The 15,785-nt window shown below is 42.0% G+C and overlaps 1 protein-coding gene across 7 annotated transcripts in view; it reads left to right on the top strand.

Moving 5' to 3' along the window:
- Nucleotides 1-15,785, top strand: part of VPS13D (vacuolar protein sorting 13 homolog D) — a 273,484-nt gene that overhangs the window by 95,553 nt on the left and 162,146 nt on the right. For 4 of the 7 annotated variants that reach the window (XM_027564851.1, XM_027564858.1, XM_027564856.1 and 1 more), the window contains 8 exons: nucleotides 282-404; nucleotides 2,780-2,854; nucleotides 6,286-6,391; nucleotides 7,465-7,617; nucleotides 9,711-9,846; nucleotides 10,879-10,926; nucleotides 13,377-13,527; nucleotides 13,615-13,825. In XM_027564851.1, coding sequence (XP_027420652.1) covers nucleotides 282-404; nucleotides 2,780-2,854; nucleotides 6,286-6,391; nucleotides 7,465-7,617; nucleotides 9,711-9,846; nucleotides 10,879-10,926; nucleotides 13,377-13,527; nucleotides 13,615-13,825 — 1,003 coding nt within the window. The remainder of the gene's footprint in view (nucleotides 1-281; nucleotides 405-2,779; nucleotides 2,855-6,285; nucleotides 6,392-7,464; nucleotides 7,618-9,710; nucleotides 9,847-10,878; nucleotides 10,927-13,376; nucleotides 13,528-13,614; nucleotides 13,826-15,785) is intronic. The other 3 variants (XM_027564852.1, XM_027564854.1, XM_027564853.1) reach the window with 3 other exon arrangements.

The following is a 15,785-nucleotide window of genomic DNA, read 5'->3' as shown; positions in this document are numbered from 1 at the left end:
CTTCCCCTGTTACATGCTCCCATAGCATTTTGTTTGTATCTTTCTTTTAGCTCCTTTCACATTGTGGGATAGTTTTGTGGTGATGGTGGTTTCGCTAACGTTCATTTCTTCCAGTGGAGCATGAGGTTCTTCAGGGAACCAGTTTTCTCAGAGTCTAGCATAGGGCTCTACATTTAGCCAGGCATTCGATAAAAGCTTGTTTTGCTGAATTGAATTGATGTGACTTGAACTCTCAATCTTTACTGTTTGTGTTCTCAATATCTTTGGGGAATTTTTCCTAGACCAATACATAAGTACCAAGGAATCATGGATGGCAGATTACTGTAAACAGGACAAGGAAGTAGACCCCACCCCATCTGAAGACTGGATGGGCTCGTCAGTGGATCCTCCATGCTTTGGACAAAGTAAGGTTTTTCTCTACACATGTCTGACTAAATCACCTTTGACCTACACAGCCATGTTTCAGTGAGAAATTCAAATAGAACCATCATTTTCTATGGAAAAACCTACAGGAAATTCCGATTGCCTTCTACAACTGTTTTATTCTGTGGAAGGGACATTTTTCTTTTTCTTTCTGGCATGACACGCTGAACTTTTCCTCTCAGCTCTCATTCCACCATTGTGGGAGGAAAAGGACCTGCTGTGTGCCGTTCCTCAATTCCGGTCACGTGGCGCATAAACTGGGGCACCTGGAAATGCACTGGGGTGGCCATTGGTCAATTTGTGGTTTGCTCAGCAGAACAGTTTAATTGACTGGATTTTGAAGAACATCTTTTCAGGTGTCTGAATCTAAAGATTAGAGAGTTTGGATATATTCTTGAAGAGAGGGAGGGCGGGCTCCCATGTGGAAGCAATTGTTTCACGGGGGGGCCTGTACTATAAAGGAGAAAAGAATTGAATGCCCAGCCTCTGAAAGATAGAGAAGTCAGTGTGTTCTCTGTTAACAGTGTTTTCTTTCCTTATTTAACGCTTTACCATGGAGCTCTGATTTCCTCAGAGCTGGGGAGGTTGTGATGGCCAACGGCATGGTCCTTAGTTGTTCCACAAGCCATTGTCATCCAAATTCAACTCAGCCCAGCTCTTTCAGTGTGGTTTCTTTGGGGAGTCTTGGCCGGACTTAACATGGCTCATGAATACTTAACTATTCCATCTGGTCTGCAAACGTGTCACAGGAAGATGGATTTTCTTAGTGTACGAAGTATTTGAACTGGTTCGTCTCTCCTCAGGGTGTATAAATGGATTTTCTATCTGCCTTGTACTTCTTGAAGGAGGAACAAGGCCACGTCAGCTCTGTTTGCTCTGTGTGTTCCCAGGCTGTTGCTTCTGAGTCTCAAGGCCATTGCTTGGAAGCCAGGGCTTCTCAGATATCATCAGTTTCAATTCTAGCTCCTCCTCTGACCTTCCCCATTTGTGTGTTGAGAGAATGTAACGGAGCCTTCGTCTACCCAGAAGGCTCTAAATAATCTTTGTAATATGTAATGCGTCCTAAAGAGTGTGTTTCTAAAAACATTATTCATGCAGAGGGATTTTAAATCCAGACTCAGTGCAAACACTAAGAAGGCTGAATCTTTACGATTTTGTGAAGGACTTTCTTTTGTCCCTCTGCCACCTCTCCCCCTTTTATTTTAACATCTCCTCTTTCTTTATAGTTAATAAGCTACTGTATGTATGGTAAATGCCTGTGCTAAATTAAAGCTAGATTTTTATTTACTTACGGATTTTTGTGGTTACTTAGGCTTATAAAGTTTTAATATATCTTTTTAATTAGGCATGAGTGAACATACCTAAATTTCCACACTCTCTTCTTATTTAGACTTCTTGGATGATAGAATAGCAAGTGGGATTGCATTCTTCTACTAGGCCTGCTAAAGTAATTTTTGGGCATTTGTTTCCAAGGTCAGTCGGTTTGGATCTTGTTGAACCAATCACAAACCTTCAGCTCTTACTCAGGAATATTTAGTAATGATCCCCCCCAGATTTGTGCATTTTATTCAGGCCAGCTTCAAAATAAGCCCTTGAACTAGAGGTTCTTAGTATGAAGTTCAGCCTAAGGGAGCCGCTGATTTCTTAACTGTTTCTTTGGCTGGGAAAGAAAATAACGGCCTCTTTTTTGATATTATCATTGGCTTTGTTCAGTAAGGGCTGAGATTCCGTAGGTAAACCTGGATGGCATGGCATCTTAATTCATTAGTTTTGTAATCAGGGACCCTTTATGGAAATATAAAAAAAAATGTTCTGGAAATGTCCATGGTTAACATGTAATGTAAATAAGACCATGAGGTAACTCCTCAGCTGAGACTGTAGGCTTGGAACACAGGCTGATTATTCCCCTTGAATTTTTGAGACCCGTTGGGGGCTAGCATTCTACTGCTACCGCCATTTCCAATTGGAGCGGAGCAGCTCCCACTAAAATCTGTACTGCTTGTTCTTGGTAACTTTTCTATGCCATGTGAGAACAAGCATGCTTTAAATTAAAAATCCTCAAAAGGCTGGTCATTCTGTTCCAGTAAATGTGAGTACATTTTCTTTTCCCAACAGAGAAAAAAAGGAGCATGCTCTGTTGACACAGGCTCCACAGTAAAAGCCAGCATTAAAGCTGTCTGGCTCACCTCATCAAGTACCTCATGAGCGCCTAGTGATCACCAAAGGAATGAGCCAATAAGTGCATGATGCTTGCTGTGCTTGTAATGTACACTGTTTGCGCTAATGTTTCAGAGACGAATCTTCTTTTATGCTATATTGATTCTCACCCTCTAACTTTGTCTCTCCTGTCTACCAGGCCTCCCCCTTGTCTACCTTAGAACTAGGAGTACAGCCAGTCTGACTAACCTAGAGCACCAGATCTATGCTAGAGGTACAGTACAGCCAAGCGAGGGCTTGCTTTATTTTCCTGTTTTAAGAACTGCCTTGTACATCTTATTTTCTGTGAACACGGGAGCCAAATGGGGGTATACCCAGTTATGAGTACTTTGTTTTAATAACAGGAAAGATCATTTCCAACTAATGGACAAAGTGCTGTCTTGTATTAGAAGGAAGTGACGTGCTGATTCTTATTCTGTCTCTTGCATCTGCTTTTTAACCTTTAGTGGAAATGAAATCAACTCCACAGTGTATGACGCAGAAGCATCCAGTGTCAGTTAGAGGTGATGTCTATACTGAAAACCAAGAAAACCGTCCTCCATCAAGCCCTGCAGCAAGTCTTTGTTTATAGACTACTCTGTGAATGTTTATTCTCATGGTAATGCAAAGGGCGGTGTGGAGTAGGAGCTATGATGATCAGGAATGGAGCTCAGAAAAAAATTTCCAGTAAATGATTGCTTAGACACAAATCTTAATTTCCTTAGAAATGAATTGAGGTTCTTAGGAGGTAGAAAAAAGAATGTTTTTTGTTTCTATCTCTGATCCTTTAAGGGTTCTTGAGAATTTGACTGGTAAGTGAATATGAGAGGAAGACATCATAAACTTCAAGGAATTAGAATCCCAAAATGTTCAGTTCTTCTTTTGTGTGAAGGAGTGCAGTTTAATGTGAACGATTTATGTTTGTCCTTGGCTACCACCACCAGATCCTGGGTCATAGTGTATTTTGTAAAAATATACCTTCTGAGCTTCCTCTACTAGGAGTTCAGAACAGGGATATTAATAAATGAGGGCAGTACTATGTTTTTTTTCTGAAAGGTTTTGCTAGGATTGATGTTCGTGAGGAGGGCTCCCAAAGCCCAGGCTTGATTCTTCATTGTTTCATGAATTTATACTTCTTAGTTTTTCTTTATCTGTTATTTCATCTTTTGGGCTAAGCAGAGCATTATTCCTGTGTAGTCCATGGGGACAAGAGCTCAGAGAGAATAAGTAATTTGCCTCCATTCACATGAGAGGCCTGGGACTTTATTTCGCATGATTTACAAGCCAGGACCTTTCTGATAGGCTGAGCTCCTTACAGAGCATAAGAACCCGCACTGTGTATAATGGTCACATTTCCCTGGGGATCGGGTCCACAGGGCAGACATTTCCTCAGCTGGAGCTATTTAAGCTAAATGTGGATGTGAGGAGCTTGGGGTTCTTTTAGCCTATGAACCAATTAGGTCTGGTCACCAAAGGAGGTTTCTGAGGCCACCAGGGAATCCTGTTCTCTTTGGTGAGCTTGGGGCTTTTGTCCTCTGGCGCTATGCCCAAAGCAGGTACATAGCTGAGCTGGACTCTAGTGTGGAAGATGTCCGCTCCTTCCCCTGTGAGTTTAGACTTGTGAGCCCCTCCACGTATTTTTATCTTCAGTGAGGCAGGCTGTTGAAGTCCCTGTGGGTATGTGCAATCCGCACAATCAGCTTGGGGACCTTAGCAGTGTGCCTACCTAGGCTATTTAATTTCACAGCCATATACTCATGAATACCTTTATATGGGTTCCTAGCACTTTATTCCATGTTACAGTGTGATCAAAGCTACTTGCCACCTGTTCTTTTTAAATCTAATTTGCAAATGGAAACTTAGCGTCTGGCTCACAGTGGGATATGAAAGCACATCTGGCTGCTTTTCCTCCTGGGCCCTTTATCTCCTTCAGTAAAGCTGCTTTCTGGCTCAAGGAGAGGGAGGCTCCTTTCAAGGTGCCACAGTGAGTACTGTTTACCCTGCTGACAGCTCTTAAATTTTTTACTCCCCCTCTGCTCTTGTCAGCAGCCTCACAGCTACTCCTTAATTTTCAACTTGTTGAACACTGATTTTTTTTTTTTAAATCAAGCCTTGGGAACTAAATGAGGCCATTGGGATGAGAAATGAGCATATTCTAGGTGGAGATTATATTTAGATGCATTTGGGGTGTCTCTAAAAAGCTAACCACTAAGTTGTGGGAACACGCTGGAGCCTACTTACTTACTTAGACTCCCCTGAGCCATTGTTCTTACCAAAACAGAACTTGTCTTAACCTGAAATGGCTTGTTGTGGCGTGTGTAGAGCACTAACTTCTGAAAACTTAAGAAGCTACAAAGGGAAAAGGAAACAGTGGTTACTTTTTAGAAGATGTGACACTGACTTAACCATACTGCCCCTGTGCCGTACCTGAGAGGTGGGAGAAGCAGGCTTTGATGGGGTTGGCCTTCTTGATTTTGCTGGCAGGAAACACACGGTCCTAGAAGATGAATTGAATTTTGCTGTAGTCTTCTCAGCCAGCAACTGCAGGCACCTCCAGCTGTCATTTTCTCCCCAGCTGCAGACCACTTGGATCCTGGTCTTCCGAGGGCTGTCTTTGTGCTTTAAAGCCAGACACAGAGTAAGACTGGGCCTCGCCCGTTTTTGTCAGCCGGGTGTGTGTTGTTGAGCACGTCAGCCTGGAGGCTCCCAGCCCTGGGCTGGTGCTGCCTTTGTAGTTCCTGCTCCCACCTCGTTCTCTCTTTGTGTGGCCAGTAGAGGAAGCACAGGCCCTGGTAGGAGCCAGGGCCTCTCTGCTCCCAGGAGTGCGCAGCAGGCTGCAGGGGCACCAGAGAGCCTTCCTCAGTCTGTTTCCAGTGTTCATCGTCAGGTCCAGCTCCCCCTAGAACTGGATCATATGGATCCGTTTCATATGGATCAGTGTTTCTCTCCAGTTTCCCCGATTAGAAGCTGCTTTGTGAAGGAAACCATATTTTGTGTTCCTCTTGGCATCTCCATAGAACCTGCCTTATACAGATGGTGAGGATATCTGTGCAAGAAAAATGAGCTAAAAACTTCATTTAAATAGCTTTGGGATAGTATCTTTTTGAATTTCCAGGGAGGAAAACCCACAACTGCATATGTAAGAGAACAGGAAAGGATGTTTTCATTTTTTTTATAAATGTGCTTAGTATGACTCAAGGGTAATTGTTATGCAAAAGAGAGCTTCCTGAAAGTACAAGTGTTTTGGACAAAGTGATACAAGTAACACGTGTTCTGTCTTGCTGCAGTTCAGGTTATCCATTTAGAATGGCTTTCTTGGAAGCAGTAGAGGTTCATGTCTGTCTGTCTTGATGCCAGCCGTGGTAGAATCACGGGAGAATTGTGAGGCGAGAGTTAAGGCCCATAAGAATCACGGGAGAATTGTGAGGCGAGAGTTGTCAACCATCACAGTCAGTTGTGGGGGACGGAGTCATCTCACAGTAGGCGGCAGAGTACATGGAGATGCCCTGCTTGGCCTGTCAGCACAGTTGTGGTGCTTTGTTCTTTTTTCTGTCCACTATCAGCCTCTTTGCACAAGAGGCCATGGTGGGCATTGCCTCCAGGTTCCGGGAGGGTCTCTGCCACACAGGTCAGGGCGTGCGCTGACAGCCTTCTGTTTGCTCACAGCAGAGATGAAAGCCCCCAAGCGCCGGCAGCCGTTTGTCCCTTTTGCTCTGAGGAATCATACAGGCTGCACTCTGTGGTTTGCCACCCTGACCACCACGCCCACCAGGTAAGGAACACGGGATCTGTCACCTGGTGCCATCTCTCTCACCACAGGCTCCTGTGTACCAACCCAGCAGAGCAAGCCGGGCCCTCTGTGAGGCTCTTGGGATCCATTGCATTTGAATCAATAACATGATGTCTTGCTGAGGCTAATGATGGAGGTTCTGGTTCTACGTATAGTCTGTAGTCGGAGAAGTAGATTTTGAGTCTGAAATATCCAAACTGTGATCTTGATGCCTGGGCATCCATTGTTTTTAAAGTAAAAGTTGAGTAGTTTAAGGATGTGAAAGAAAAGTCACTCCATCCTTTCTCCTCGGTCTTCATTCTACTTCCCTCTTTAAGAAAAGCTGTATGCTATTATGAAATCAAATGGTTTGCCCATTTTTCTTCCAAAACTGCTTGAAAATACTTCTCATATCCCTCACCTCCACCCCGAATTATCTTCCAAACCTGCAGCACACTTGAGACCAGGTGGAACTGGGTGGAGTTGGGAGAACAAATGAGTTCACCTAAGCCAAGTGAGAAGGCTCTCTAACAACTTTCTGCCGATTTAGACCTTGGCTCAACTCTCCAAATGCAGACTGATCTTCCCAATTTAGTAGTGAAGTATATGAAATGAGGACCAGAATCAGTTGATTTGAGAATGTATTTCTCTTGCCTCCACCAAGTATGGTAGTGCTCTAGAAGAAACTTTTTTTTTTAAAGTCAGTTTTTTTAGTCACTTAAAAAAAAAAGTCACTTAAATATTGGGTTGGCCAAGAAATTCATTCAGGTTTTCTAATACTACAGTTAAAAGTCACAACTAGCTTACATAACTCCTTGGGTATCAGACTCTACTGCTGGCAGCAGGTGCTTCTGCAGTGATTGCTTTCTAGCTATTTGTAAAGTTTCAAATGTTGTGATTGATCATGAAGTTAACTTGAGTTACTGACCTTTAAGGTCCTCTTTTGCAGCCAGGTTATATGGCCTTATTGCTGCGAATTGCCTCCTGAGAGGGTTCCTGTTTCCAGCCCTGAGTTCTGGGTGAGAGAGGGGTGGAGAGAAAGAGGGACCAGCTGATACTGTCTGCTTTGGTTCCAGGGCTGCACTGTCTCACAGCGGGAGTCCAGGGGTGGTTCCGGAAGGGAACGGAACGCTTCTTGATGATGCTCACAACGTTAGCGAGTGGCGAGAAGTCCTGACGGGTGAAGAGATTCCCTTTGAATTTGAAGCAAGAGGAAAGCTAAGACACAGGTAAAATGTGGTTTTCTTTTTGCCTCAAAAAAGGGGGGGGGAATATATATATATATATAAATAATCGTCTCTAGTGTTTTGCCTCTTCACTTTCCTTTGTTAATGACTTTACTGTTTTATTTTTAAAAGGCATTTAGAAAACCAGTGTTTCCTTTTTAAAAAAAATACAAAGACTATTTGGGAATACGTTTCTTTCCATCAGTTATCCCTATATTTGACAGGTGAGGTGGTAACTGGTATGTTCCATGTAACTACTTTGGTTGAAGCATAGACAGATCATAGCTCTCCAGTTCATTGCATCCTAGCTGGTTTTCATGATGGAGTGGTGACATGGTCTTATGAAAAACATTATCAAAGCACAGTGAGTTTTAAGCTACACATGTGCCCTTTCAGCAAGCAGATGGTTTCAGGAAGCAAAGCTGATAAGATGCTTTCATTCTTTTTTTTCTTAATATTTATTTATTTGGCTGTGTCAAACCTTAGCTGTGGCACGAGGGATCCTCACTGTGTCATGTGGGATCTTCCGATCTTCCATTATGGTGCACGGACTCTCTAGTTGCGAGGCTCAGGCTCTTGAGTGTGTGGGCTCAGTAGTTGAGGCTTATGGGTTTAGTTGCTCCACAGCATGAGGGATCTTAGTTCCAAGACCGGGGGTCAGACGCATGTCCCCTGCATTGGAAGGATTCTTAACCAGTGGACCCCCAGGAAAGCTGCATAAGATACTCTCATTCTAAGAATAACTCACTTAAGGAGACCACTTACTGATGCACTCAAAACCACCAGCTGAAGGCCGGGAATAAATGCAAAAGAACATTGTGCCTGGTAACTGAGAGGGTGTAAAATGTGTAATAAAATGTTCTTTTACTTGCCAACATTTTTAAGTAGAAGGGCTGTCTGGTGGATACTGAATAGTTAAGATTTTAGCGTTTGAGCCTCATCATCTAAAACTTAAGAGGTTGGCTTCAGCCTTCTGTGGTCACGTGTGTTCTTGGTGCGTTGATTCTTTGTATGCTCAAACACTTCTTCCTTCCATATAGCTCTGTGCCTGTGCACATTATTCCCTAGTGGCAAGAGTTCTGAACTTGGGTGCCTCCAGTGATTTTTAGGAAAAAAACAGTTTATAAAAAAAATCACTGCACTGGGCACATGTACCTGGAAACCATGTTAGAATTTCCAGGGAAGAGTGGTGAGCATTTTTCTGTTCCACAGAGTTCCTGGAGAAGCTAATTATAGAACCATTCGCTGTATTTCTTAATAAGCACTGCCTCTGTTGTAGGAGCGGTTTGGCTTTTTTGTCATTTCCGTTTCCATGTTTTGTAACTCATTTTAAGTCCCACCTTTCTGCTTGAATTCATTGAAAAATGCCTTCTCTGGCGTTTCCCCCTTTGGCATCCTGTCCCCCACTCCCTGCCTCCCTCCCCTCTTCCCTTCCTGTCAGCCTCAAGTCCAATTCCTCATTTCAGGCTTCTGGCTTGAATTAGGCAGAATCTAAAATAGAATTAAATGTGCAATTTCCTCCCGTTCCTCCTGTTCTGCCCACTGCCTTCTACTGCAGTTTCAGCAGAGCACTTTAGCCCTAAAACCCTGCGGGCTCTGTGTCTCATTACCCTGTCTGTAAGCTTCTAGGACTGGAGCCCAGTGACTGAGTGTGGTTCTGAGAGAAGCTGGAGATTCCACAAAAGAACCAAGGAGAAAATGTCGTTTTAGGCATTTCCAAGAGTGTGGTTATGTGATTACATTGCTAGCGCAGCATTTTCACTACCCCACTGTCCCAATTTTAGCTGATGTTATCATTTCACGAAGGTTGAGGTGTAGGGGTGGGTGGAAGACAGACCCTAGCTAGTTCACCTGGTGTGTACAGAGGAAGGGCAGCTGCCACTCTTACTCAAGCTCTGTACATCTTGCAGTTTTGTTTTAAGCATAAGACACAGTTAAAAATATCCTCTTGATTTCCCTTGCATTAGGTAATCACCAAAAAGTTTGGCCAGCTGGGTTTTTATGTCATTATGCAGTAAATCCAATTTCAGGCTTTGCTTCTACTCCTCCCTTGATAGGATTGTGCTTAATGTCTTTTTCCGTGTTCTGCCTGACAGACACACCCATGACCTCCGGATCCATCAACTGCAAGTGAGAGTGAATGGCTGGGAGCAAGTGAGCCCAGTGTCTGTGGACAAAGTCGGGACCTTTTTCCGATACGCTGCACCAGATAAGAATTCCTCATCCTCTACGGTGTGTGGCTGTGGCAAGGGTGTTCAGTGGCAGGGTTGTGCCTTGGCCACACACCCTCAAAGCCAGGCAGTCAGACAGGCCTGTAGTAGCCTTGCTCTAGTGAAATTTTCTTTCTTTTTTTAACTTTTTATTTTATATTGGAGTATAGCCTGATTGACAATATTGTAATAGTTTTAGGTGACAGCAGAATGACTCAGCCATACATGTCCATTCTTCCCCAAACTCCCCTCCTATCGAGGCTGTCATATAACACTGAGCAGAGTTCCCTGTGCTGTACAGTGGGTCCTTGTTGGCTATCCATTGTAAATGAAATTTTCTCGTTCTTCATTTTTCCTAGTGCTGGGAAGAATATTTTGGGTCAGTCATAGGCTTTGATAATCACCATATAGATAAGCCAGCCAGTGGTTAGTTTTAGTAGAAAAACAGGACCTAATATTGGCATCAACACATATTACCCTACCTGTGCAACTCCATTTTATCTGGCCAGAATGTGCAGGTGGGGGCTGCCATCCCAGCTGATACAACTGCCATGGGTGCTCTTGCCAGACAGTCACACTTCGAGGGGTAATGATGTTCCTTGCTGAGTAGCCAGTGGTGACTAGGAAAGCACAGATTGACGGAGATGTGGGAGCTTTCCTCATGCTCTCTTGCTTCATGAAATATGTTCTTGGAAGACACTGATGTTTTCATGGTCTGTCTCGTGCCCCAAGTTTCTTAGAAAAAGAAGCTTTCTTTCAAGATGACTTTTTTTCTGCCCAAGTTCACATCCAGGAACAAAAGGACTAATTTCCCCCAGAGACACCTTTCTATTGTCTTGATGCATCCTGGAGAATTTTGTATATATTGAATGATTGTAAAACGAATATTGCTTTTCCCATATCTTCCAAGATGCTTTTTCTTCATAGTAGACCATACTTTACCTAAGAGTATGTATAAACATCGCCCTTGCAAACAACTGAAGTTGTTGTTGAATTTAACGATGCCTGTGCCTTAGCTCTGTACTGATTCTTTGACTTTGGGGATCTTTCTTAGATCGGCAGCCCGAGCAGCAGGACAAATATTATCCATCCCCAAGTTTATGTGAGTATGATTTTTCTGGTCACTGTGTTTACTGAGTGCACACATAGCTCCTGATGACCACTGGACTCTGTGGTTGGAATTATCTTTTTCATTTTCTGTTAATGATTTCCTTCCTTTTAAAAGAACTTGCAAGGAAATGTTTTCACCTAACTTGGTATATGAGACCGAATATTATAGGGAAGGAGAAAAAAAAAGGGCAAATGTTTTGGTCCAAGGTCTCTTTTTCTAAATTAAATATAAATTAACCTTTGTACAGCTATATGTATTTTACAGGTTTTCCCCCAAAGGTCAACATGAAAGTAATTCAGAATGAAAAATAGTAAGATTCCCTCCCCTATTTGATTTTTGAAACATCACCGCAGGATGACATTAAAAGGCTGTTTTGTGGTTTTTGCTTATAATTTCTTCTCCTTGAGGATAGTAAGTTTCAAAATGTGAAATTTCAGATAAGCATAGAGACAACAAGATTGAGATTTAAGACAGGTGTTACTGGGCCCTCGTTCTCCCGGGGCTTTGCTGGGCTGGGTCAGCGGAGGCTTTCATGATGATTGTGTCCTTCTGATAACACTCTAGGAGGCTGTACTCCACCTTAAAAATTTTTTTGTTTTTAATTTAAAAAATTTATTTATTTTTAATTGGAGAATAATTGCTTTACAATATTGTGTTGGTTTCTGCCATGTCTCAACATGAATCAGCCATAGGTATATGTATGTCCCCTCCCTCTTGAACCTCCTTCCCAACCCTCATCCCATCCCACCCCTCTAGGTCATCACAGACACCGGGTTGAACTCCCTGTGTTACATAGCTCCTTCCCATTAGCTGTGTATTTTATACATGGCAATGTACATGTTTCAGTGCTACTCTCTCAATTTGTCCCACCCTCTCCTGCCCTCGCTGTGTCTTTAAGTCTGTTCTCTATGTCTGAGTCTCTATTCCTGCCCTGCAAATAGGTTCATCATATTAGGTTCTAGATTCCATAATATGTGTTGTTTGTTTTTCTCTTTCTGACCTACCTTACTCTGTATAACAGACTCTAGGTTCATCCACCTCACTAAAACTGACTCAAATGCAATCCTTTTAATGGCTGAGTAGTATTGCATTGGAGAAGGCAATGGCACCCCATTCCAGTACTCTTGCCTGGAAAATCCCATGGATGGAGGAGCCTGGTAGGCTGCAGACCATGGGGTCACGAAGAATCGGACATGACTGAGTGACTTCACTTTTACTTTTCCCTTTCATGCATTGGAGAAGGAAATGGCAACCCACTCCAGTGTTCTTGCCTGGAGAATCCCAGGGACGGGGGAGCCTGGTGGGCCGCCGTCTATGGGGTCGCACAGAGTCGGACACGACTGAAGTGACGTAGCAGCAGCAGCAGCAGTATTGCATTATATATATATGTAGTCCAGCTTCTTTATCTATCCCTCTGTCAACTAACATCTAGGTTGCTTCCATGTCCTGGCTATTGTAAATAGTGCTGCAGTAAACATGAAGTTATGTTTATCTGTACTCTTCCTTTGCTTTGGAACTACCTGGAAGTTTTGGTTTAAAACATGGATCTTTTCCTTTGGTTGTTTATTAGGTTGGTTTTCACATACTGTTTGTTTTAATGAAAAACTAGCAGTATGGAAAGCTTAGATGTCGTGTCATTTGTTTCTCCAGTTAAAAAAAAGCAGTATCAATATATTCTGAGTACTCAGAGTAATAGTTTTAAAAACCTTCTGTTTTACCTAATGTGAAATTTTATATTTAAAAAAAAAACCAAAAAGCCGTAAATTCTTGGCACATGGTAGCAGCACAAAGTGTGTGTTAAATGTGTGCATAGACACATGAACACAAATAGGAAACAGTGGCTGCACCTATAAGACCAGAAATAAATCAGTTTCCTCTAGTATCTTGGATGGCATCATTGACTCAATGATGCAAATCCCGGGTTTTAGTGAAGGACAGGGAGGCCTGGCATGCTGTAGTCCATGGGGTCGCAAAGAGTCAGACACGACTGAGTGAGTGAATAGCTAGTATCTTGAGTTTTATGAACCTTGGTGTCCTGTTAAAAAAAAGAGTAATTATTGAGCAGAACTTAGACAGTTATCATCGTGAAGAAGTTTTTTTTTTAAAGTTCTTTGAAATCCAAATGTTGGCTTTTTATAGGCATGTCAACAAACAATGTATGGGTATATTGAGTAAATTGCATCACATTTAGGAAAAAACGTTATTCTTCCTATGAAAGGCATGCCAGTACAAACAGCTCTTCAGAACTGGCTGTTATAATAGTGGGTATTAAAGGATATTCACTCCTATTAAAGCAGAGTGGTTTTAGAGCTTAATGACTCATTTCACTGAAGATATATAGTCATAGTAAGACACTTTATGTAGGCCTTCTGACCGGTGTTGTTATACTTTGCGTGATTTTTAAAAGCCACACTTTTTTATAATTTCTCTCTTTTCCATAGTTCTCTTCACTCCCACCTGTCCGGGTTGTCTTTGCGGTAACAATGGAAGGCAGTGCTCGGAAGGTGATCACGGTCCGATCAGCCCTCATTGTGAAGAACAGACTTGAGACGCCAATGGAACTGAGACTGGACAGCCCGTCAGCTCCAGACAGTGAGTTCTGACACTGCCTCCTTGTACCCTGAGCTGGACTTCAGGGTGGGAGACATGCCTGAGTGCTAACATGTGTTTCTGTGGCAGAGCCCGTGGTCCTTCCCGCCATCATGCCAGGAGACTCTTTTGCTGTGCCTTTACACCTTACTTCTTGGCGACTGCAGGCCCGGCCCAAAGGACTGGGTGTGTTTTTCTGTAAAGCTCCTATTCACTGGACCAATGTAGTGAAGACTGCCGAAGTTAGTAGCAGCAAACGAGAATGCCACTCCATGGACACGGAGAAAAGCCGGTTCTTCAGGTAAGCATGGTGTAGCAATGCCATGTAGATTTTGCCATTTTTTTTCCCTTTATGCTTTCTCTGAGGACTCTTAGTGATTCAGTTGTGCTTATTGAAAACCCTAAAGTTCTTACTCCTTAAGTGTTAAAGTTCATAAGAATTCAAGAGTTAACCCTGGGCAGGAGAGTGGCTGTTACTTACCACCTAATATTCATGGGAGAAACAACCACAAACCCAGTACTCACACATATGCGATTAGAAAGTGGTCTGTCTGCATCAGCTTAAAGAGAAGACATGTAAAGGGACTTCCTTGTGGTCCAGTGAGTTCTGACACTGCCTCCTTGTACCCTGAGCTGGTCCAGTGGTTGAGTCCACCTTGCAATGCAGGGGATGCAGGTTTGATCCCTGGTCCAGGAACTAAGAACCCACATGCCTCAGAGCGACTAAGCCTGAGTGTCTCAACTAAGACCTGATGTAGATAATAGATATATAATAAGTGTATGTATATATATATATGTGTGTATGTGTGTATTTATTTATTTACTTTAAAAAGAGAAGATATCTGGAGAGGGAAGAAAAAACAATGACAAGTTCTCATCCCTACACTGGGGAGCAAAATCCTAGAGATGGGAATTTTTCAAATGACACATTTCAAAGGAATGTGGGTAAAGGTGCACCTAATACTGACTTTTCTTGGGGACTTTGACAAAATTATCATGTAGACTCCTCATTTCCTCTTCTGAAGAGTACAAGTAATATGATACTAGATTCAATGTTAGAAAAAATACTGGATTGCTATTGTGAGATCTTTCCAAACTTAGACTTTAAACTTGTTTAAATGAGAGATGGTCAGCTTTAGTTTCCTTTATAGCAAAGACAGGCATTTACTTAGTGAAGATAAAGGAGAACAAGAAGAATATAGAGAATGCCAGTATACCCTTTATCCAGATTTGCCAGTTGTTAACAGACTACTTCTCTTTTGGTGATTTATAAAACAAAAAACAATAAAGATATAAATGGTTTTGAACAGCACTGTTAGGCAGCTTGTCACAATTGGCATTTATGAAACACTTTAACCATCAATTCCAATTGCATTTTTATTTCAAGTATCTGCGGACATTCATCAGAGGTGACCATCTCCTGTGCCATAAAACAAAGATTAACAAATATTAAAGAATTGAAACCCCTCACAATGTATTTCATTATTATGATAGTTATTAAGTTAGATGCCAGTGACAATAAGGTGCTTACAAAACCCCAAATATTTGCAAATTAAGCAGTACATTTCTAAATAACCTGTGGGTTCAAAAGACATCACAAAGAAAATAATATTTTTAAATAAATACTAATGAAAACCAGACATATTAAAATATGGGGGAATGCAGCAAAGACAGTCCTAAAGGGAAATGTGTAGCTTTTAATGCTCACATTAGGAAGTCAGGAAGACGTAAAATCACTGCTCTAAACTTTTTCCTTAATGCAGAAGAGCAAACTAAACACAGAGAAATAGGAAAAGAAAAGTGAAAATCAACAAAGTAGAAAATAAACAATAGGAAAAATCAACAGTGTCAAAATTGGCTTTTTGAAGATTCACAAGCTTGATAAACCTCTAATAAGACCAATCATGTTGTGAGGCAAGAAAACACAAATTGCCCGTATAAGGAGTAGAGAAAAAGGAGAACTGCTGTAGACCCTACAGATATTAAAAGATTTGTTATAAACAATTTTATATAGGTAAATTCCACACTGGAAGGATAAATTTCTTGAAAGATACAGATCGCCAAAACTAACACAAAGAAGAAATAGGAAACTCAAATAACCCAATATCTATTAAAGAAATTTAATTTGTAATACAGAGGCTTCACACAAAGAACATTTAGGACCATAAAACTTCACTAGTGAATTCTACAGACATTTAGGGAAGAAATCATATAAGCTCTTTGCAGACTCTTTCAGAAAGAAGGGGAGGAGGGAATAGTTT

The sequence above is a fragment of the Bos indicus x Bos taurus genome, chromosome 16 (genome assembly GCF_003369695.1).
Source record: "Bos indicus x Bos taurus breed Angus x Brahman F1 hybrid chromosome 16, Bos_hybrid_MaternalHap_v2.0, whole genome shotgun sequence".
Taxonomy (NCBI): domain Eukaryota; kingdom Metazoa; phylum Chordata; class Mammalia; order Artiodactyla; family Bovidae; genus Bos; species Bos indicus x Bos taurus.
This window is presented reverse-complemented; position numbering and strand designations above follow the sequence as displayed.